Source organism: Chiloscyllium plagiosum, unplaced genomic scaffold, assembly GCF_037043375.1.
Source record: "Chiloscyllium plagiosum isolate Xiang-an unplaced genomic scaffold, Cpla_swu_hap1 HiC_scaffold_28, whole genome shotgun sequence".
In the NCBI taxonomy this organism is placed as follows: domain Eukaryota; kingdom Metazoa; phylum Chordata; class Chondrichthyes; order Orectolobiformes; family Hemiscylliidae; genus Chiloscyllium; species Chiloscyllium plagiosum.
This window is the reverse complement of record NW_028270166.1, coordinates 53019686-53042225: the sequence shown is the minus strand read 5'-3', so window position 1 is coordinate 53042225 and position 22540 is coordinate 53019686. Positions and strand designations below refer to the sequence as shown.

Here is a 22540-nt window from a genome sequence, read left to right as displayed (position 1 = left end):
AATGATGTGTGTGGAGGTGCAGGTGAATAGTAAATGATGTGTGTGGAGGTGCAGGTGATTAGTAAATGATGTGTGTGGAGGTGCAGGTGATTAGTAAATGATGTGTGTGGAGGTGCAGGTGAATAGTAAATGATGTGTGTGGAGGTGCAGGTGAATAGAAAATGATGTGTGTGGAGGTGCAGGTGATTAGTAAATGATGTGTGTGGAGGTGCAGGTGAATAGTAAATGATGTGTGTGGAGGTGCAGGTGAATAGTAAATGATGTGTGTGGAGGTGCAGGTGATTAGAAAATGTTGTGTGTGGAGGTGCAGGTGAATAGAAAATGTTGTGTGTGGAGGTGCAGGTGATTAGTCAATGATGTGTGTAGAGGTGCAGGTGAATAGAAATTGATGTGTGTGGAGGTGCAGGTGAATAGTAAATGATGTGTGTGGAGGTGCAGGTGAATAGTAAATGATGTGTGTAGAGGTGCAGGTGAATAGAAATTGATGTGTGTGGAGGTGCAGGTGATTAGTAAATGATGTGTGTGGAGGTGCAGGTGAATAGAAAATGTTGTGTGTGGAGGTGCAGGTGATTAGTCAATGATGTGTGTAGAGGTGCAGGTGAATAGAAATTGATGTGTGTGGAGGTGCAGGTGAATAGTAAATGATGTGTGTGGAGGTGCAGGTGATTAGAAAATGATGTGTGTGGAGGTGCAGGTGATTAGTAAATAATGTGTGTAGAGGTGCAGGTGAATAGAAAATGATGTGTGTGGAGGTGCAGGTGATTAGAAAATGATGTGTGTGGAGGTGCAGGTGAATAGTAAATGATGTGTGTGGAGGTGCAGGTGAATAGAAAATGATGTGTGTGGAGGTGCAGGTGATTCGTAAATGATGTGTGTGGAGTTGCAGGTGAATAGAAAATGATGTGTGTGGAGGTGCAGGTGAATAGAAAATGATATGTGTGGAGGTGCAGGTGAATAGAAAATGATGTGTGTGGAGGTGCAGGTGAATAGTAAATGATATGTGTGGAGGTGCAGGTGAATAGTAAATGATGTGTGTGGAGGTGCAGGTGAATAGTAAATGATGTGTGTGGAGTTTGCAAATGATTAGAAAATGATGTGTGTGGAGGTGCAGGTGAATAGTAAATGATGTGTGAAGTAGGTAAGTGTTAGATTTGGAGGTAGATGAGCACTTTGGTGATAGTGACCATAATTCGATTACGCTTCCTCTCATGATGGAAAGATGTAATACAGAGCAAAATTTATTAGCCGCGGGAAAGGCAGTTATGATGTGATTAGGCAAGATTTAGGATGCATAGGATGGGGAAGGAAACTGCAGGGAATGGGAACTATTGAAATGTGCAGCTTGTTCAAAGAACAGCTTCTGCATGTTCTTGGTAAGCATGTTCCTGTCAGACAGGGAGGTAGTGGTCAAGTGAGGGAGCCGTTGTTTACTGGAGAAAATGAATCCCTTGTCAAGAGTAAGAAGGAGACTTACGTAAAGATGAGACGTGAAGGCCCAGTTAAGGATGCTTGAGAGTTACAAGTTTTCCAGGAAGGACCTAAAGAAAAGCCAGGAAGGGCTATGAGAAGTATTCAGCAGGTGCAATCAAGGAAAACCCTAAAGCTTTCTAAAGGTATGTCAGGAAAATAGGAATGACTGGATTAAGGTTAGGGCCATTTATGGACAGTAGTGGGAAGCAGTGCATGGAGTCCAAGGAGAGAGGAGAAGCGCTAAATGAATATTTTTTGTCAGTATTCACACTGAAAAAAGGCAATGTTGTCGAGCAGATTACTGCGATGGAAGCATTGGAAAGGATGCAAAGGAGGTTGCCTGGTATGGAGGAAAGGTCCGATGAGGAAAAGCTGAGGGACTTGATGTTGTTTTTGTTAGAGAGAAGAAGATTGAGAGGTGACTTAAAAGATACATTTAAGATGATCAGAGGATTAGAAAGGGTGGATACTGACAGCCTTTTTCCTCAGATGGTGATGGCTAGCATGAAGTGATGGGTGATAAATTTAGGACAGATGTTAGAAGAAGGTTCTTTACTCAGAGTACTGCCTGCAACAGTAATAGACTCACCAACTTTAAGGGCATTTAACTGGTCATTGGAAAAACATATGGATGATAATGGAATAGTGTAGGTCAGATGGGTTTCACAGGTCGGCTCAACATTGAGGGCTGAAGGGCCTGTACTGCGCTGTAATGTTCTATGTTCTATGTCCTATGACCTATGACCCAGCAGTCCCTACATTTTCATTGTTACTCCATGGTGCAGGGGTCCTCATATCTCTCCATATGGGAGGACCAGCTGACTACTCATCCATACACAGGACAGGATACAGTTTCTCCCCACCATGAATGTTGTGATGCCAGTCAGGCTGTGGAACTGGGTCAAGACCTGTCCACAGTCAGTTCACTGGAACACTCATTGGGTGTCTGTGTCTCGGTGCGTTTCCAGTCACACTCATGTTTGAATTCCTTTCCAACCCCAAAATAGGCAAACATTGAAATCCTGATGAATTGTCTCACTCTCAGATCTTGATGGGATGTCTGTTTGGAATCCTTGTTGATAAACATACCTCTCTCATTCTCTGGAAAATAAATTTCAAAGGGTAAAGGAGGTCGTGAAATGGAGTTAATTGAATTTGATAATTTGTGTGAAAGACTCTCAGAAATAGTGATCATGAAAACTGACTGGATTGTCATAAAAATTCAACTAGTTCATGAATGTCCGTCAGGGAAGGGAACCCACTGTCTATCCTGGGCCCTCAATGGAAGAAGACAGCGAGAGTAGTGGAATACTTAATAAGACTGCCTCCTCTCTCCACATCACAGGAATAACAGTGACAGATCCTCTTCCAAGAAAGTCAAGACACTGAGTATGGGGGAAAATCACGTGTAGAATCCCCTCCCAGACACACATTGCCCTCTTGTGGACACATATTGCTGTTTTTTGACAGCTGCTGTCTGACAATCCTGTCAATCCTCAATGAACAGTGCTGTGGGAGAACTCTCACAGCAGCACAGCTGTGAATGCTGCTCTCTCTCACCTTGCTCATGTCCCAGTAATAAGATTAAATGTAAATTGATTTAGAACTGTTGTTGAGATTATTTTTTGCAAAAATATGCTTTTTTACATTGCTTTTATATCTGTACTTTTAAACCTTGAAAGGTACATTGAAAACTGAATCTCAAATGCCCACAGGAAAAAGTCTGATACTTGTTTTGCAGTCAAAAGGAGTCCATCACAGCCTTAGTCTGAGTTTCTAAAGGAGCTGACTCATTGCACAATACTTATATTTAAGCAACAGTTATCTTCTGCATATTTATTTCAATTTTTGTAGAACTGTTGACTGCCAACAGTGGCACAGTGGTTAGCACTGCTGCCTCACAGCGCCAGAGACCTGGGTTCAATTCCCACCTCAGGCAACTGTCTGTATGGAGTTTGCACATTCTCCCCGTGTTTCCTCCGGGTGCTCCGGTTTCCTCCCACAGTCCAAAAATGTGCAGGTTAGGTGAATTGGCCATGCTAAATTGCCCGTAGTGTTAGGTGAAGGGGTAAATGTAAGGGAATGGGTTTGCATGGGTTACACTTCAGCGAGTTGGTGTGGGCTTGTTGGCCCTAAGGGCCTGTTTCCACACTGTAAGTAATCTAATCTAATCTAATCTTACATGAAGCAAATTGTTATGAACGTACAATTACTAAAGAAGTTCAGATCTCAACAGGTTTTGCAGACAAAGAAGAAAATGACAGTGGGGTTTGACTTCTCGATAGTTACAATGAATCTAACTGCATTTCTGAACAATGTTGGGTACTGGGACCAGTTTACACGTATCTGAGGGAACACACCACAGAGCACAGAGTCCTGTGTCACGGAGCTGCTCGGGACAAATCTCGACAAATCCATTACATCTCTCTTCAGATATCCTTTGCGAAAGCACATCCCAGAGGGAGATGTGTGACAGTCTCATCCTCCTGAAGTCACTTCAACAGCAGCTTGTGGTAACACAGACTGACCAGGCAGATATAAAGAATCTCACATCTAGTGTCCTTCACATCACCAGCCAAACGATGGCTTGGTGCCTGTTAGAAAGAGTGTGGTGCTGGAAAAGCACAGCAGGTCAAGCACAATCTCGATTCTCCTGCTCCTCAGATGCTGCCTGACCTGCTGTGCTTTTCCAGCACCACACTCTCGACTCTGATCTCCAGCATCTGCAGTCCTCATTTTCTCCTGCTTGTCAGAAAGGTTTGGTGGTGAGGCATTCTGCCAAATTGCTTTGACAGCCTGCTCAAAAACCATGTGACAGGATCCACACCCCCCCCAGGGTATCAAGGGCACTACAAGGACTGGTGGTCAAAGGTGCTTGTCTAGGCAGATTTCTCAACCAAGGACTGGTGACAGGAACAGACTAACCATTTGGAGCATTCTGCGGCAGCAAGGTCAGTCCCATTCTTTGCAAAATCCAGGACAGATCGAGCCTCAGTCCAGATGACACTTGGCGTTAGGGTACTGAGGGTGTACACACAGCTCGATGCAGCCATACACAAATGTAGCCATCAGGATGAGAGGAACATTGTGGAAATTCTTCATGCACTCCCCCTCCCCATCCAGAGTTTTACATATGGAGTCCTTGCAGACCCAGACTATGTTAGTCTCCTCCTGAAACGAATTCCTGAACTTTGAATAGACCCCTTCAGTTTCACAACAAACCCCAGGGAATACATCTCATGACAGTTTCCCATTGGAAGTCATTGCAGCCAGAAACCAGATTCTGGATCAGTGGTGCTGGAAGAGCACAGCAGTTCAGGCAGCATCCAAGGAGCTTCGAAATCGACGTTTTGGGCAAAAGCCCTTCATCAGGAATAAAGGCAGTGAGCCTGGAGTGTGGAAAGATAAGCTAGAGAGGGTGGGGGTGGGGAGAAAGTAGCATAGAATGGGTGAATGGGGGAGGGGATGAAGGTGATAGGTCAGGGAGGAGAGGGTGGAGTGGATAGGTGGAAAAGGAGATAGGCAGGTAGGACAAGTCCGGACAAGTCATGGGGACAGTGCTGAGCTGGAAGTTTAGAGGGTGAGGTGGGGGAAGGGGAAATGAGGAAACTGTTGAAGTCCACATTGATGCCCTGGGGTTAAAGTGTTCTGAGGCGGAAGATGAGGCATTCTTCCTCCAGGCGTCTGGTGGTGAGGGAGTGGCGGTGAAGGAGGCCCAGGACCTCCATGTCCTCGGCAGAGTGGGAGGGGGAGTTGAAATGTTGGGCCACGGGGTGGTGTGGTTGATTGGTGCGGGTGTCCCAGGGATGTTCTCTAAAGCACTCTGCTAGGAGGCACCCAGTCTCCCCAATGTAGAGGGTTAGGGTTACTGGGAAATTGAGCACGACATGTGGCGAGACATTCCAAGGACCATCCACCATCTACAAGGCACATGTCAGGAGAGCGATGGAATACTCCCCACTTGCCTGGATGAGTGCAGCTCCAACAACACTCAAGAAGCTTCACACCATCCAGGAAAAAGCAACCTGCTTGATTGGCATCACATCGACAAATATTCAATCTCTCCACCACTAGCGCTCAGTGGCAGCAGTGTGTGCTATCTACAAGAGGCACTGAAGAAATTCACCAAAGATCCTTCAACAGCACCTTCCAAATCCACGACCACTTCCATCCAGAAGGACAAGGGCAGCAGGTACTTGGGTACACCACCACCTGCAAGATCCCCTCCAAGCTACTCACCACCCTGACTTGGAAATATACTGTCGTTCCTTTATAGAAATTGGGTCAACATTCTGGAATTCCATCCCTGCCGGCATTGTGGGTCAACCCACAGCAAGGGGACTGCAGCAATTCAAGATGGCATCTCACCACCACCTTCTCAAGGGCAAGGAGTGATGGGCTATCAATGCAGGCCAGCCAGTTATGCCCAAGTCCCACAAATGCATAAAAAAACTTCCTATCTCTGTGAGCTCCCTCTTCTCCCAACAATCCCTCAGTACATTTGAAACCTATTCCAATGCTGATTACCCTTCCTATCTCTGTAAATTACTTCAATCTCCATAACATTTCCAATCTCTGCCATCTCCTCCTCCAGTCACTACAATAATACCTATTTCTGTCATCTTGTCTTCTGTCATTCTGCAGCCTCTACCAACCTCCCCATCTGTGCACCTTATTCTAGCCCCTTACAGCACATGACATCACTGTAACTTTCTCCAGTGTCTACAACAGTCCTGCTTCCTGTCAGACAGTGCCTCATGACCTCTGTGACCCTCTATCATCCCTACTGACCTCCCTGTCTGTATATACTCCTCCTGTCCCTATCGCCTTTCCTGTCTGTGAAACCTGCTTTAATCCTTCAACCCTCCCTTTTTATAGTGTTCTGAAGCCACCAATTCCTCCCCATGTCTGCAATTTCATCCAGTCTCTGCAATCTCTACTGCCTTTGTGAACTTCTCCCGTCACTACAATCCTCCTTAACTCTACCTCCTCCTGTCACTATTAACCTTCTTAACACTGTAACCTCCAAAAGCCATGAAAACCATCCATGGAACAGTGATACCCTCTTGATTGCTGAGTCCAACTTCAGCCCCGACAGCTGTCTCTATCTGGAACTTCCTTCAGTCTGAACAACTGTTACTCACCTTACCCAGTGTCTGCAGTATTACTAACTTCATTCAATCGCAAAAACCATTCCTGTCTCTGCAGCCTTCTCCAGTACCTGAATCCATCCCTTTTTAAGGCATTTGATAATGTTCCCCATGGTAGGCTGATGGAGAAGTTGAAGTCGCATGGGTTCCCAGATCGATGGATGTAGAACTGGCTGGGCAACAGGAGACAGAAAGTAACAGTGGAAGGGAGTTTCTCAAAGAGGAGAATTGTGACTGGTGGTGTTTCACAAGGATCTGTACTGAATGATCTGGAGGAAGATATCAATGGTGTGATTAACAAGTTTGCAGATAACACTAAGATTGGTGGAGTCGCAAATACAGAAGGGGACTGTCAGAGATTACAGCAGAATATAGATAGATTGGAGAGTTGGGTGGAGAAATGGCAGATGGAATTTGATTCTGATAAATGTGATGTGATGCATTTTGAAAGATACAATTCAAGAGCAAACTATACACTAAATGGAAAAGTCCTGAGGAAGACTGATGTAGAGAGAGAGATCTGGGTGTTCAGGTCCATTGTTTCCTGAAGGTGGCAATGCAGGTCAACAGAGTGGTCAAGAAGGCACAAGGCATACTTTCCTTCATTGGACGGGGTATTGAATAAAGAGTTGGCACGTCATGTTACAGTTGTATAAGACTTTGTTTCGGCCACATTTGGAATACTGTGTACATGTCTGGTCGCCACATGGATGATTTGGAGAGGGTTCATTGAGATGTTGTCTGGTTTGGAGGGTGCTAGCTATGAGGAGAGGTTGAGTAGAAGACGATTATTTTCACAAGTAAACGGAGGTTGAGCGGGGACCTGATAGAGAGGCATAGACAGGGTGGATAGCAAGAAGCTTTGTCCCAGAGTGGGGGACTCAATTACTAGGGGTCACGAGTTCAAAGTCAGAGGGGAAAGGTTTACAGGAAGATGTGTGTGGCAAGGTCACTGCGCAGAGGGTGGTGAGTACCTGGAATGCGTTGCCAGCTGAGGTGGTAGAGGTGGGCATGATAGCATCATTTAAGATGTAGTTGACAGAAATATAAATGGGTTGGAAGCAAAGGGATACAGAGCCGTAGAAAATACGTGCAAGTTGTAGATCGAGGATCTGGATCAGCACAAGCTTGGAGGGCCGAAGGGCCTGTTCCTGTGCTCTAATTTCCTTTGTTCTTTGTTCTATCTCTTTAATCATGTGTAGCCTCCAGAGCCCTCCTTATTGCTGTCAAGGAGTTCCTGACTCAACAGAATTCCCAACTCTTGTCTCGTCTATTGCCTCTGTGAAGGCGGTTTGTCAGCCAGAGGGATGGAGAGAGACAAAAGAATCTGCAGATGCTGGAATCCAAAGCAGACAAACAGGAGGCTGGGAGAACACAACAAGCCAGGCTGCCTGGTTTACTGTGTTCTTCCAGCCTCCTGTATGTCAGCTGGAGAGAGAGGTCTGGATCCTTTACTCAGTCCTGCAGCACGGTAAGTTCACTCACAATAAACAGGAGAGGGATGAGGTAGAGGATTTCTATAGTCAATGACTGAGGACCCCACATGTTACAATACTGGGCAAAGAACACAGAAGAGAAAGGTCCCAGGCTTCATTATCACCATCTTGTTTGTAATTTCCACTGGTCCACAGAAAACTCTTTATCCCTGTCAGCTTCTCCAATCTGAATCAGTGCAGCCTTCTCCAGTAGATAGTACCTTCCCTATCTCTGTAAACCCCTACAGTCCTGCCTATCCCAGTTGACTCCTCCGACCAATACAACCCTCCATGTTTCTGTATTTGCCTTTAATCCTATATCTGTCCCTATCTGTGTAATTTTCTTCAGACCCTATAGCACTCCTTATCTGTGAAAAAGAATTATTAGCCCCTTGAGCCAGCTCTGTCAGTGCAATCCTTTCCAGGCTGGAAAAAAAATCCTTCTTACGTATGAAGAAAGGATTGCGAGGATGATTCAAGAGAAGAGTGAAAGTAATAGGGTGGTTGTTATGGGGGACTTTAACTTTCCTGATATTGATTGGGAAAGCTATAGCTCAAGTTCGTTAGATGGGTCAGTGTTTGTCCAATGTGTGCAGGAGGGTTTCCTGACACAATATGTAGATAGGCCAACAAGAGGTGAGGCCATACTGGATTTGGTTCTGGGTAATGAACCAGGCCAGGTAGGTGAGCACTTTGGGGACAGTGACCACAATTCGGTCACTGTGAGTACTGAGTACTTTTCTGCGTTTTCTGCGTTTCTTCAACATCTGGATAGGAATAATGTGATCAAGGATAGTCAGCATGGTTTTGTGAAGGGCAGGTCGTGCCTCACAAACCTTATTGAATTCTTTGAGAAGGTGACTAAGGAGGTGGACGAGGGGAAAGCGGTAGATGTGGTGTATATGGATTTTAGTAAGGCATTTGATAAGGTTCCCCATGGTAGACTACTGCAAAAAATACGGAGGTATGGCATTGAGGGTGAGTTGGAGGTTTGGATTAGCAGTTGGCTGGCTGGAAGAAGACAGAGGGTAGTAGTTGATGGCAAAGGTTCATCTTGAAGTGCCGTCACTAGCGGTGTTCCGCAAGGATCTGTTTTGGGACCTTTGCTGTTTGTCATTTTTATAAATGACCTGGAGGAGGGGTTAGAAGGTTGGGTGAGCAAGTTTGCGGATGATACAAAAGTCGGAGGAGTTGTAGACAGTGAGGAAGGATGTGGCAGGTTACAGCGGGATATAGATAAGTTGCAGAACTGGGCAGAAAGGTGGCAAATGGAGTTCAATGTAAGTAAGTGTGAGGTGATTCACTTTGGTAAGAGTAATAAAAAGATGGGGTACTGGGCTAATGGACGGATACTTGGTAGTGTGGATGAGCAGAGGGATCTTGGTGTACATGTACACAGATCTTTGAAAGTTGCCACCCAGGTAAATAGTGCGGTGAAGAAGGCATATGGTGTACTGGCTTTTATTGGTAGAGGAATTGAGTTCCGGAGTACTGAGGTCATGTTGCAGTTGTATAAGACTCTGGTGCAGCCGCATCTGGAGTATTGTGTGCAGTTTTGGTCGCCATACTTTTGGAAGGATGTGGAGGCACTGGAACGGGTGCAGAGGAGGTTTACCAGGATGTTGCCTGGTATGGTAGAAAGATCGTATGAGGAAAGGCTGAGGCACTTGGGGTTGTTTTCATTGGAGAAAAGAAGGTTTAGGCGTGACTTGATAGAGGTGTACAAGATGATTAGGGGTTTAGATAGGGTCGACAGTGAGAATCTTTTTCCACGTATGGAGTCAGCTATTACAAGGGGGAATAGCTTTAAATTAAGGGGGGGTAGGTATAGGACAGATGTTAGGGGTAGGTTCTTTACTCAGCGAGTCGTGAGTTCATGGAATGCCCTGCCAGTAGCAGTGGTGGACTCTCCCTCATTATGGGCATTTAAGCAGGCATTGGATAGGCATATGGAGGATAGTGGGCTAATGTAGGTTAGGTGGGCTTGGATCGGCACAACGTCGAGGGCCGAAGGGCCTGTACTGCACTGTATTCTTCTATGTTCTATGTTCTATGTAACCATGTTATGCTCTTACGAACCTCACTATCTATGACACCTTCCCCTATCTCTGCAAAAAAAACCTCCCTTCCTTTATAACCCCCACCAGCTATTAGAATCTTCACTGTCTCTGGACACCATCCAGAGTTACTCTCCTTATCACATAATTTAGTCCCTGCAGTCCAAAGATGACTTTCAACTCCTCCTGTCTCTAAATCACACTCAATCACTGCAAACTTCGCCGATCCCTACTCCCCTCCCTTTGCATGTAATCTCCTTCAATCGGTACAAACCTTAACCTCCTCCAGACATGATGACACAATTTATTTCCATTACCTACATGAGCTCCCATAATCCTCCCTGTGACTGTAACCACGTTACATTCCGACATACCTCTGTTTCTCTGTAAAATCCTTCCTCAGTCTGACACTTGTTACAGCCTCCACAGTCCTCCCTATCTCTGTTAAATACTTTCCAGTTACTGCAGCCCTCTGTATCACAAAGTGCCACCAGTCACTACAATATCAGAATATGAAGTGAAGGCAGGAACATTGTACTGAGTTAGATGATCGGTCATGATCATATTGAATGGTGGGGGAGGCTCATTAGATTAGATTACATTACAGTGTAGAAACAGGCCCTTCGGCCCAACAAGTCCACACCGACCCGCCGAAGCGAAACCCACCCATACCCCTACATTTACCCCTTACCTAACACTACGGGCAATTTAGCATGGCCAATTCACCTGACCCTGCACATCTTTTGGACTGTGGGAGGAAACCGGAGCACCCGGAGGAAACCCACGCAGACACGGGGAGAACGTGCAAACTCCACACAGTCAGTCGCCTGAGGCGGGAATTGAACCCGGGTCTCAGGCGCTGTGAGGCAGCAGTGCTAACCACTGCGTTGAAGAAACGCAGAAAAGAATGATCACAGGCTTCATTATTACCTGATCCTCTTTCGCTGTTTATCTATAAACTCCCTATCTCCAAAACCTTCTTCAGTCCCCACAACCCTCCCTATCTGTGTAAACTTTTCAAACTCTGGCAGGGCTCCCTATCACTGTAACCTCCTTCTACAAAGCCTAGAACATTCCATATATGTCAAACCTGCTCCAATACCTTCAACCCTCCCGATCTTTGTAACTTCCTTTGGTTGCTAAACCCTTCCTATTTCTGTTACATACCATCCTACAGTGTTGAAAGACCTCTGTCTCTTTGTAAGTTCTTATGATCACTACAACCATCCCTTTCTTTGTAACATTTCCTTGCACCTTGAAATCACCTGATTGCTGAAACCTCTTCAGGAACTGTACTGTCTCTATATCTGTTAATTTCCCCTGTTCTTAGAAACCTCCCTCTCAGTGTGATCCCCTGCAGTCTCTGCAGCCTTCCTATCTCTAACCTCCACCACTCTCCATAACCCTCCCTACATCTGTAATGTCTTCCAGTCCCGAACTGCAAACTTCTCCAGTCCCTATTTCACTCTCCATTTGTCAGGCCTATTTGCGTTCCTCCAATGTATGTCAGTGTCTGAAACCCATGCTGTCACTAATGTCCAAATTTCTACAAGTCTCTCTATGAGGTTTTTTTAGATGAGATTCCCTACAGTGTGGAAACAGACCCTTTGGCCCAACAAGTCAACACCAACCCTTCAAAGAGTAACCCACCCAAGACCCATCTCCCTCTGACTAATGCACCTGACACTATGGACAATTTAGCATGACCAATTCATCTTACCTGCACATCTTTGGACTGTAGGAGGAAACTGGAGCACCTGGAGGAAACCCACGCAGACACTTGGAGAATGTGCAAACTCCATACAGGCAGTCGCCCGAGGCTGGAATCAAATCTTGGACCCAAGTGCTTTGAGGCAATAGTGCTAATGACTGAGCAACCATGCCGCCCCCTTGTGTAAAGCTCTCCAGCCTAAACAAACATCCATACCTGACTTACTTTCTCCAGACCCATGAAGCTTCCGATTCTGTACTACAGTCCTCCCAACCATGAGTGTGAGACAGAGGGACAATATGTAACCAGATTATGGAAAGATGTAGGAGCAGCAAGGTGATGATAGAGGATTTTAATTTTCCCAAAAATGACTTGGATTCACTTATTGTTAAAGGTCTAGATGGAGCAGAATTTGTAGGGAGCACACAGAAAGTTTCAGTAGAGCAGAGAGTAAATAGTCCAACTTGGGAAGGGGCCAGAAAGGACCTGGTTTGGGGGAATGGGCCTGGCCAGGTGGTTGAACATTCAGTGGGGGAGTGCTTTGGAAATAGTCATCACAATTCCGTAAGTTTTAGAATACTTTTGAACAAAGATGAGTGTGGTCATAAAGGAAGAGTGTGAAATTGGGGGAAGGCCAACGATAGCAAAATTTAGCAGGAAGTCGGGAATGTGGATTGGGAGCAGGTTTTTGAAGGCAAATCCACATTTGATGCGTGGGAGGCTATTAAAGAGAGGTTGATTATAATGTAGGACAGACATGTTCCTTTGAAAATGTGGGATAGAACTGGCAAGATTAGGGAGCGATGGATGACAGGTGAAATTGTGAGACTAGCTAGGAGGAATAACGAAGCATACATAAGGTCAAGGCGATAAAAACTGGCAAAACTTGGGAAGAATGTCAGGAAAGTAGGACCAATCTGAAATGATAAATTACAAGGATGAAAAGGGCTTATGAATTATCTTTAACAAACAGGGTTAAGGAAAATTCCAAAGCCTTTTAATTCACACAGAAGGAGCAAGAGGGTAACGAGAGAAAGCTTTGGCCCGCTCAGGACAAAAGGAGGAAAGTTATGCTTGGAGTCAGAAAAATATGGGTGAGAGTCTTAGCAAGTACTTTGCATCAGTGCTCACCGAGAGGAGGGACGTGATGGATGCTGAGTTTCGAGATAGATATTTGACTACTCTCAGTCAAGTCAGCATAAAAAGGGAGAAAGTGTTGAATATTCTAAAAGGCATTAAGGTAGACAAGTCCCCAGATCCAGATGGGATCTATCCCAGGTTGCTGAGGGAAATAAAAGAGGAAATAGCTGGGCATTAACAGATATCTTTGCAGCAAGCTTGAACACGGGCAAAGTCCAGGAGGACTGTAGAATTGTTAATGTTTCCTCTTGTTTAAGAAGGGCAGCAGGGGATAATCAAGGTAATTATAGATCGGTGAGCCTGATGTCAGTGGTAGGGAAACTGCTGGAGAAGATATTGAGGGATGGGGTGACATTGAGAAGGGCTTAGCAGTGATAGGCAACATGGTTTTGTGCAGGGAAAGTCATGTCTTACCAACATAACAGAAATCTTTGAGGAAATGACAAACGTGACTGATGAGAGAAGTATTATAAGTGCCACATACATGGACTTCAGTAAGGTGTTTGATATGTTTCCTCATGGTGGGCTGATGGAGAAAATGAAGTTGTGTGTGGTCCAGGGTTTGCTAGCTGGTTGGATAGATAGCTGGCTGGTCTGCAGGACATAGAGAGTAGGAGTGGAAGGCAGTTTCTCAAAATGGAGAAATGGTGTTTCACAGGGATCAGTGTTGAGACCACTGTTGTTTATGATATACATAAGTGATCTGGAGGAAGATATAGGTGTTCTGATTAGCACATTTGCAGGCGACGCTAAGATTGTTGGAGGAGCAGTTAATGAAGGGATCTGTCAGAGAATGCAGCAGAATATAGATAGATTGGAGAGTTGGACGGAGAAATGGCAGATGGAGTTCAATCTGGGCAAATGTGAGGTGGTACATTTTGTAAGTTCCAATTTAAGAGCGAATTACACGGTAAATGGAAAGGCCTGTTGAAAATTGATGTAGAGAGATATCTTGGTGTTCAGGTTAATTGTTCCCTGAAGATGGCAATGGAGTTCGATAGAGTGGTCAAGAAGGCATATGGCATGCTTTCCTTCATCGGACCGGGTACTGAGTATAAGAGCTGGCAGGGAATGTCAGAGTTGTATTGGACTTTGGAGTACTGTGTACAGTTCTGGTTGCCGCATCACCAGAAGGTTCACCAGAATGTTGCCTGGTATGGTGAGCAGTTGCTATGAAGAGAAGTTGAGTAGAATAGGATTATTTTCATGAGAAAAATGGGGGTTGAACCTGATTGATGTCTACAAAATCATGAGAGATAGAGAGAGGGTGGATAGCAAAAAACTTTTTCCCCAGAGTGAGGATTAATTGCTCGGGGTCACGAGTTCAAGGTGAGAGGGGAAAAGTTTCAGGGAAATATGCATGGAAAGGTCTTTACACAGAGGGTCATGGATGTCCAGAATGCATTGGCTGTGGAGGTGATAGAGGCAGGTACGAAAGTGTCATTTAAGATGCATCTAGACAGACATATGAGTGGGCAGGGAGCAGAGGGATACAGATCCTTAGGAAATAGGCAACAGGTTTAGACAGAGGATTTGGATTGGCGTGGGCTTCGAGGGCTGAAGGGCCTGTTCATGTGCTGTAATTTTCTTTGTTCTTTGCTCTTTGTTCTGATACCTGTAAACTTCTTCAGTCTCCACAACCTTCCATATATTTGTTCGTTGCTCTAGTTTATACAATTGTCTTCTCTCTAAAATGCTCTTATCTTTGCCTTTCAGGTTGTCTGCCACTCTCTACCAACACCCAGCTCTATCTCTGGAATTTAATCTAGCCACCACTATCTCTGTAGCTTCCTCTAATCCCTAAAGTCCTTTCACCCACTACTATTCTCAACCGGTGCTTAACTTTGTAACATCTCAGAATCCCTATACGATTTGCTATCTCTGTAACACACCGATTGTCCCTTTACCCCCACAATCACTGAATCACTCCTTGCATTTGTGACAAGGCAGGTGGAATGACAGTATTATCTGAAATGATCTGATATGATTGAACTGTCAATATGAAGGTGCAGCTGCAGAATGACCATGGCTGGAAAGTGAACGTAGAAAACATAGAAAAATACAGCACAGTACAGGCCCTTCGGCCCTCGATGTTGCGCCGATCCAAGCCCACCTAACCTACACTAGCCCAGGGCATTCCATGAACTCACGACTCGCTGAGTAAAGAACCTACCCCTAACATCTGTCCTATACCTACCACCCCTTAATTTAAAGCTATGCCCCCTCGTAATAGCTGACTCCATACGTGGAAAAAGGTTCTCATGGTCAACCCTATCTAAACCCCTAATCATCTTGTACACCTCTATCAAGTCACCCCTAAACCTTCTTTTCTCCAATGAAAACAGCCCCAAGTGCCTAAGCCTTTCCTCATACCATCTTCCTACCATACCAGGCAACACCCTGGTAAACCTCCTCTGCACCCGTTCCAGTGCCTCCACATCCTTCATATAGTATGGCAACCAAGACTGCACACAATACTCCAGATGCAGCCGCACCAGAGTCTTATACAATTGCATCATGACCTCAGGGCTCCGGAACTCAATTCCTCTATCAATAAAAGCCAGTACGCCATATGCCTTCTTCACCGCACTATTTACCTGCGATAGGTACATGGACACCAAGATCCCTCTGCTCATCCACACTACCAAGTATCCGACCACTAGCCCAGTACCCCATCTTTTTGTTACTCTTACCAAAGTGAATCACTTCACACTTACTTACATTGAACTCCATTTGCCACCTTTCTGCCCAGTTCTGCAACTTATCTATATCCCGCTGCAACCTGACACATCCTTCCTCACTGTCAACAACTCCACCGACTTTTGTATCATCCACAAACGTGCTCACCCAAGCTTCTAGCCCCTCCTCCAGATCATTTATAAAAATGACAAACACCAATGGTCCCAAAACAGATCCTTGCGGAACACCGCTAGTAACTGCACTCCAAGATGAACCTTTACCATCAACTACTACCCTCTGTCTTCTTCCAGCCAGCCAATTCCTAATCCAAACCTCCAACTCACCCTCAATGCCATACCTCCGTATTTTTTGCAGTAGCCTACCATGGGGAACCTTATCAAACGCTTTACTAAAATCCATATACACCACATCTACCGCTTTACCCTCATCTACCTCCTTAGTCACCTTCTCAAAGAATTCAATAAGGTTTGTGAGGCACGACCTGCCCTTCACAAAATCATGCTGACTATCCTTGATCACATTATTCCTATCCAGATGTTCATAAATCCTATCCCTTACAATTCTCTCTAAGACTTTGCCCACAACAGAAGTGAGACTCACCGGCCTATCGTTACTAGGGTTATCCCTACTCCCCTTCTTGAACAAGGGAACCACATTTGCTATCCTCCAGTCTACTGGCACTATTCCTGTAGACAACAAGGACATAAAAATCAAGGCCAATGGTTTGTAGGGATTGAATATCAAAGGGTTGTCTGGATTTAGGCAAAATAGGCAAAAAACCAAGTGAAGTCAAGTTGTGTTGTGAAGAACAGATGCAGTCAGTGTATTAGTGAGACAGCCATGTGGATTGGAAAATCAAAATGCAGATTCTTTCTGGCTGAAGCTGAGAAACAACAAGGGGCAGCAACTATTAGTAGAAATTCTTGTGCAGGCACCAGCCAGTGATGGTCATGCAAATATGATTTCAGTCAGGAAATTAGATGTACTTGTAGCAAGGGCACGAAAGTTACTACGTGTGATAGGAGTCTCATTCCCAACTGGATAACTGCAACGGATGGAATCCGAGATTATCTCTGAGATGGTTTTCTATCACAACATAGAATGGGCTATTCTGGATCAAATGCTGTGTAATGATAAATGTCTAATAATCTCATTATAAACGAGTTCTGTGAGCACAGAACCATAATATTATACAATCTTTTATTGAGGTTGAAACTGATTAAGCGAAGATCATGCGACACAGAAGTGGAATTAAGCCATTTGGCCCATCAGGTATTTCTGCGATTGAATGAGATCATGGCAGATCTGATGATCCCAAACTCTACTTTCCCGTGTTTTCCATGTAACCCTTGTTTCCCTGCTTAAGTAAAATGTGGCCATTTCTACTGTAAACATACTGAAAGACCCAGCCTTGACAGCCCTCTGCAGTAAGGAATTCCACAGATTCACGATCCTCTGAGTGAACACATTACTCCTCATCACTGTCTTTAGATTAGATTCCCTACAGTGTGGCAACAGGCTATTTGGCCCAACAAGACCCTCTGAAGAGTATCCATTCCCCTACATTTTACCTCTGACTAATGCACGTAACACTGTGGTCAACTTAGAGTCATAGAGATGTGCAGCATGGAAACAGACACTTCCATGCCGACCAGATATCCCAACCCAATTTAGTCCCACCTGCCAGCACCCGGCCCATATCCCTCCAAACCCTTCCTAATCATATACCCATCCAGATGCCTCTTAAGTGTTGCAATTGTCCCAGCCTCCACCACTTCCTCTGGCAGCTCATTCCATACACGTACCACCTCTGCGTGAAAAAGGTGCCCCTTAGGTCTCTTTTATATGTTTTCCCTCTCATCCGAAGGATGCAAAAGCAGATTACCAGAATGTTGCCTGTGTTCAATGTTTTGAGAGTGTGTTAGCTTTCTGGTGAGATTGGACAAACTTGGATTGTTTTGTCAGAGTGTAAGTGACTGAGGGGTGACCAGGTACAGGAATATAAAATTAGGAGAGGCAAGGATAATGTGATTAGTTGAAATTTCTTTTTGAATGTGCAAGTATCAAATACAATGGTGCACAGGATTAAGGTGAGACGGAAATGTTTAAATGTTTAAATGCCTGAGGCAAGAATTTTTATTTATGTAAAGAATAGAAAGTGCCTTGGGAGACTGTAGAAGCAGAAATGTTAGCAAAGTTTTCAAATGGCATTTAGACAGACATCTGAACATATAGCGAGTAGAGCAATATGGACCATTTGCAGGCAGATGGTATTCGACTGGAATAACATCATGGTCAAAAAGGCCATGGTGAGCACTAATCTATTTTCTAACTTCCAGGCATCTACCCTGTCAAAACCCTTTGGAATCTTGAATGTTTCATGAAATATTTCACACATTCTTCTCAACTCCAATGAGTTCAAACTCAATCCATTCATGATCTTCTCATGAGCAAAGCCCTTGATTGTCAAGATCAGTCTAGTGAACCTTCTCTCGCCTGCCTTCAATGCAATTATTCTGTTCAGAACGTTCTGGGTGTGGCCTGACTCGTACCTTGTATAGTTTCAGCAACACCTCCCTGTTTTTATTCTCCATTCCCTTTGAAATAAATGCCAGCATTTGATTTGCCTTCTCCACTACCCGAGGAACCTGTCAGCAACCTTTTTCAGATTGATACACAAGGGACACCCAAAACCCTTTGAGCAAATACTCTGAAACCAAATGGTGTTAGCCTAACAGTAAGTTTGAAATGTGCTGGAATGTATTAGAAAGGATATGACAATAAAGAATAACAGGACTCTTAGGAACAATGGGAGACATGTTTTATAAAAGATATTTCTTTCTATGAGCCTGCTTGATTTTATTTGTTGGTATGGCTATAGGCAGAATAATTGGTAGAATAGTTAAGAATGAGGGAGGGGCATGGTGGGTGGGGGAATATGGTTTATTTGAAGTTTCAGGAGCTTTTTGACAAAGTTCCACAAGGGCTAAACAATAAATAAGGAAAGAATAGAGGCCTGTAAAAATCAACAATGCCGTCTAGGTGTGGAACTAGAGTAGATGGTTAGGATATTAACAAATATTTCCCTTCAGAATTTACTGTGGAGAAATTCATGAACAGTTGGGAATATGGGAAATAAATAGTGATGCTTTGGAAAGATTCCACAACAGAGAAGAGATGGTGCTGGAACTCTTCAAACGTATAGAGGTAGCTTAATCCTCAGGAGCTCATTAGTTGGATCCCAGGGTATTCTGGCAATCTAGGGGCACTGAACAGAGATTATGTGTGTCATCGACAGCCACAGTGAGGTGCCGTAAGACTGGAGGGTAGCTAATGCTGTTCCATCACTTCCTGCCATTGTAATACTGTCCTTCACTAACAATGCCACATCTCCCCCTCTTTCACCATCTTCCTTGTTCTTACTGAAACATCTAAACCCTGAAACCTGCAACAACATTCCTGCCCCTGCTCCATCTATGTCTCCGAAATGGCCACAGTATTGAAGTCCCAGGTACCAACACATGCTGTAAGTTTACCCACCTTATTCCGGATGTTCCTGGGGTTGAAGTAGATGCACTTCAAACCACCTTCCTGCTTGCCGGTACATTCTTTCGACCTTGAACTCTTATTTATGACCTCACTGCTCTCACCCTCATGTACAGTGGTGCTACAATTCAGGTTCCCAGCTGAATTAGTTTTAACTCTCTCAAACAGCATGAGCAAATTTCCCTCCCAGGATATTGGTATCCCTAGGTTCAGGTGTAAACAATCCCATTTGTAGAAGCCCCACTTACCCCAGAATGAGCCTCAATTATCCAAGTATCTGAGCCCCACCCCCTGCACCATCCCTGTGTTCAACTCCTCTCTCTTCCTATTCCTCGCCTCGCCAGCACGTGGCATGGTTAACAAACCAGAGATAACAACTCTGTTTGTTTGAGCTCTAAGTTTCAACCACAACTCCCTGAATTTCTGCCTTAAATCCCAATCCCTTCTCCTACCTATGTCATTAATGCCTCTGTGGACCATGACTTGGAGCTGCTCCCACTACCCCCTCAAGGAATCCGAAAACATGATCCAAGACATAACAAATCCTGGCACCTGGGGGGCAACACACAAACTGTGATTCCACTCTGTTGATAAGACATGACCTTCCCTGCACAAAATGCATGTTGCCTATCACTGATAAGCCCATTTTCTTCCAAATGGGACTAAATTCTATCCCTCAGTATCTTCTCCAGTAGTTTCCCTACCACGAATGTCAGGCTCATCGGTCTATAATGATCTGAATTACCCCTGCTACCCTTCTTAAACAAGGGGCAGCATTAGTAGTTCACCAGTCCTCCGGGACCTCACCAGTGTTTAAGGATGCCGCAACTGTTAAGGCTCCAGCTATTTCTGATCTCGCTTCCTGCAGTAACCTGGGATAGATTCCATCCAAACAAAAGTGAGGGCTTCAGATGCTGGAAACCAGAGTTTAGATCAGATGGGTGCTGGAAAAGCACAGCAGGTCAGGCAGCATCCAAGGAGCAGGAAAATCGATGTTTCAGGCAAAAGGCCTTCATCAGGATTCACCTGATTCCAGCACCACTCTGATCTAGATTCCATCCAGACCTGGGGACTTGTCTACCTCAATGCCTTTTAGAATACCCAACACTTCCTCCCTCCTTATGTTGATTTGACCTAGAGTACTCAAAGATCTATCCCTAACCTCAATATCCGTCATGTCCCTCTCCTCGGAGAACACTGACACAAAGTACTCATTGAGAATGTTATCCATTTTCTCTGACACCACACATATCTTTCCTCCTTTGTCCTTGAGTGAGCTAGCCATTTCTCTCATCAGCCTCTAGTTCCTTATATATGAATAAAAGGCTTTGGGATTTTCCTTTACCCTTTTTGCTAAAAGGTATCTCATGACCCCTTTTAGCCCTGTTAATTCCTCATTTCAGATTGGTCCTACATTCCCGATATTCTTCCAAAACTTTGTCTGTCTTCAATCACCTAGACCTTATGTTTGCTTCCTATTTCCTCTTAGCTAGTCTCACAGTTTCACCTGTCATCCTTGGTTCCCTAATCTTGCCAATTTTATGCCTCAATTTCACAAGGGCATGTCGCTCTTGCAATCTAATCAACAACAACAATCTGCCATTCCAAGATGTCATAGTAGAGCCAACGCTCAATGGGGAACTTCAAACGTGTATCAACAGGAAAATAACATGCACGGACCAAATACTGAACAATGGAAGCAATCATCTTAAAACCCACAAACGAAACTGCATTCGGCCATTATTTCAATGAGCGGCCACACACTACAGCACTGAGGAACTACGAAGAGCAGAAGGGAAATACCTATACATTGTATTCAAGAAGAATGTGTACCCAGTAAACACAGTCTGCCGATTCCTCAGCAACAAACCCAAATAAGCAAACACAGCATGCCCAGAAACCCTAGCCACTTTACCCTACAACAAAAAGATCTCCGAAATAAAATCCAGCCTACTCAGACTGCTTGGCATCACGGTAGCCCACAAACCTAACAATGCACTGAAACAGCGGCGAATTAACTTAAACATCCCGTGACAAACAACAAGCAAAACGAATGTCATTTACAAAATACCTTGCAAGGACTGAAGCAAAAACCTCATGAGACAAACAGGCAGAAAACTAACTACCACAATGCAGGTACATCAACCTGCCACAAAATGATATGACCCACTATCACTAGTACATACAGACAAATAAGGACACCACTTTGACAATACATCCATCCCAGGACAGGTATAGCTGAGATACACACAAGAATTCCTTGAAGCAAGGCATTCCAATCAGAACTCTATCAATAAACACATTGATTTGGACTCCATCTCCCATCCTCTGAGAAAAAGAACTGGAAATGACATCACCCACCCAAAGAAACCTAAACACATAAATAGAAAGCAGAACGGACCATCAGTACTTCACCAGAGAATCACTGATAATGTTGCCTAGTGTGGTGACGAAACGTCTGACAACAAACCTTACAGATCAGTGAGCAGACTTACATCCGAAATGTCTACCTGAGCTACAAATCTGTTCAAAAATTGATTTCCATTTACCCTTCCACTACTACTCTCTGTCACCTGTTGCCCAGCCAGTTCTCTATCCATCTCGCTCATCCACCCTGGACCCCATACGACTTCACTCTTTCCATCAGCCTAACATGGGGAATCTTATCAAACGCTTTATACTGTTTTTTAAAATAAATATTTGTGTCTTGAAATCTCTTATGTTCTTTCAATTGATATTATGGGAGGTATCGAGTTATTATAGTAAGGGAATAATTGGTTTTCTTTGTACAGCTTCTGGGAGGAACTTCAAAATTTGTCACTCTTGGCAACAGTTTGAAGGAAACCAAATCGCGTACTGACACACAACATGCAAAAGGTGAAAAGAAAGCAGGTAAGTCATCCTTTATGTTCCTTATCAGAAATGAAACATTCTGAAATTGTAATACATAAACTTTAAACTATACAACTAAGTCTGATTCATCTTTCCACAAACTGGCACTTTGTCCTCAATATGCCGTGAAACAGTTCTCCTTACAATTATAATGAAGGCATCAGCATTTGCATGTTTGAAGCTATAATCATGTGCTGTTTGCACGTACACATGTGTTGCTTTCTGAATAGAATATTTCTATGTGTAAGATGAGTGAACTTGTGGGCTGGGTTCATATGCATAAACATTTCCTATGTGGGAGGAAAAGGTGAGGACTGCAGATGCTGGATATCAGAGACGTGAGTGTGGGACTGAAAAAACACAGAAGATCATGCAGCATCCAAGGAGCAGAAGAATCGA

At 44.4% G+C, this 22540-nt stretch overlaps 1 protein-coding gene across 1 annotated transcript in view; it reads left to right on the top strand.

The window, feature by feature from the left end:
• Window positions 1-22540, top strand: part of LOC148142759 (uncharacterized) — a 107065-nt gene that overhangs the window by 69835 nt on the left and 14690 nt on the right. The window contains exon 4 of the mRNA XM_087976211.1: window positions 22042-22141. Within this exon, the coding sequence (XP_087832337.1) occupies window positions 22042-22141 (100 nt within the window). The remainder of the gene's footprint in view (window positions 1-22041; window positions 22142-22540) is intronic.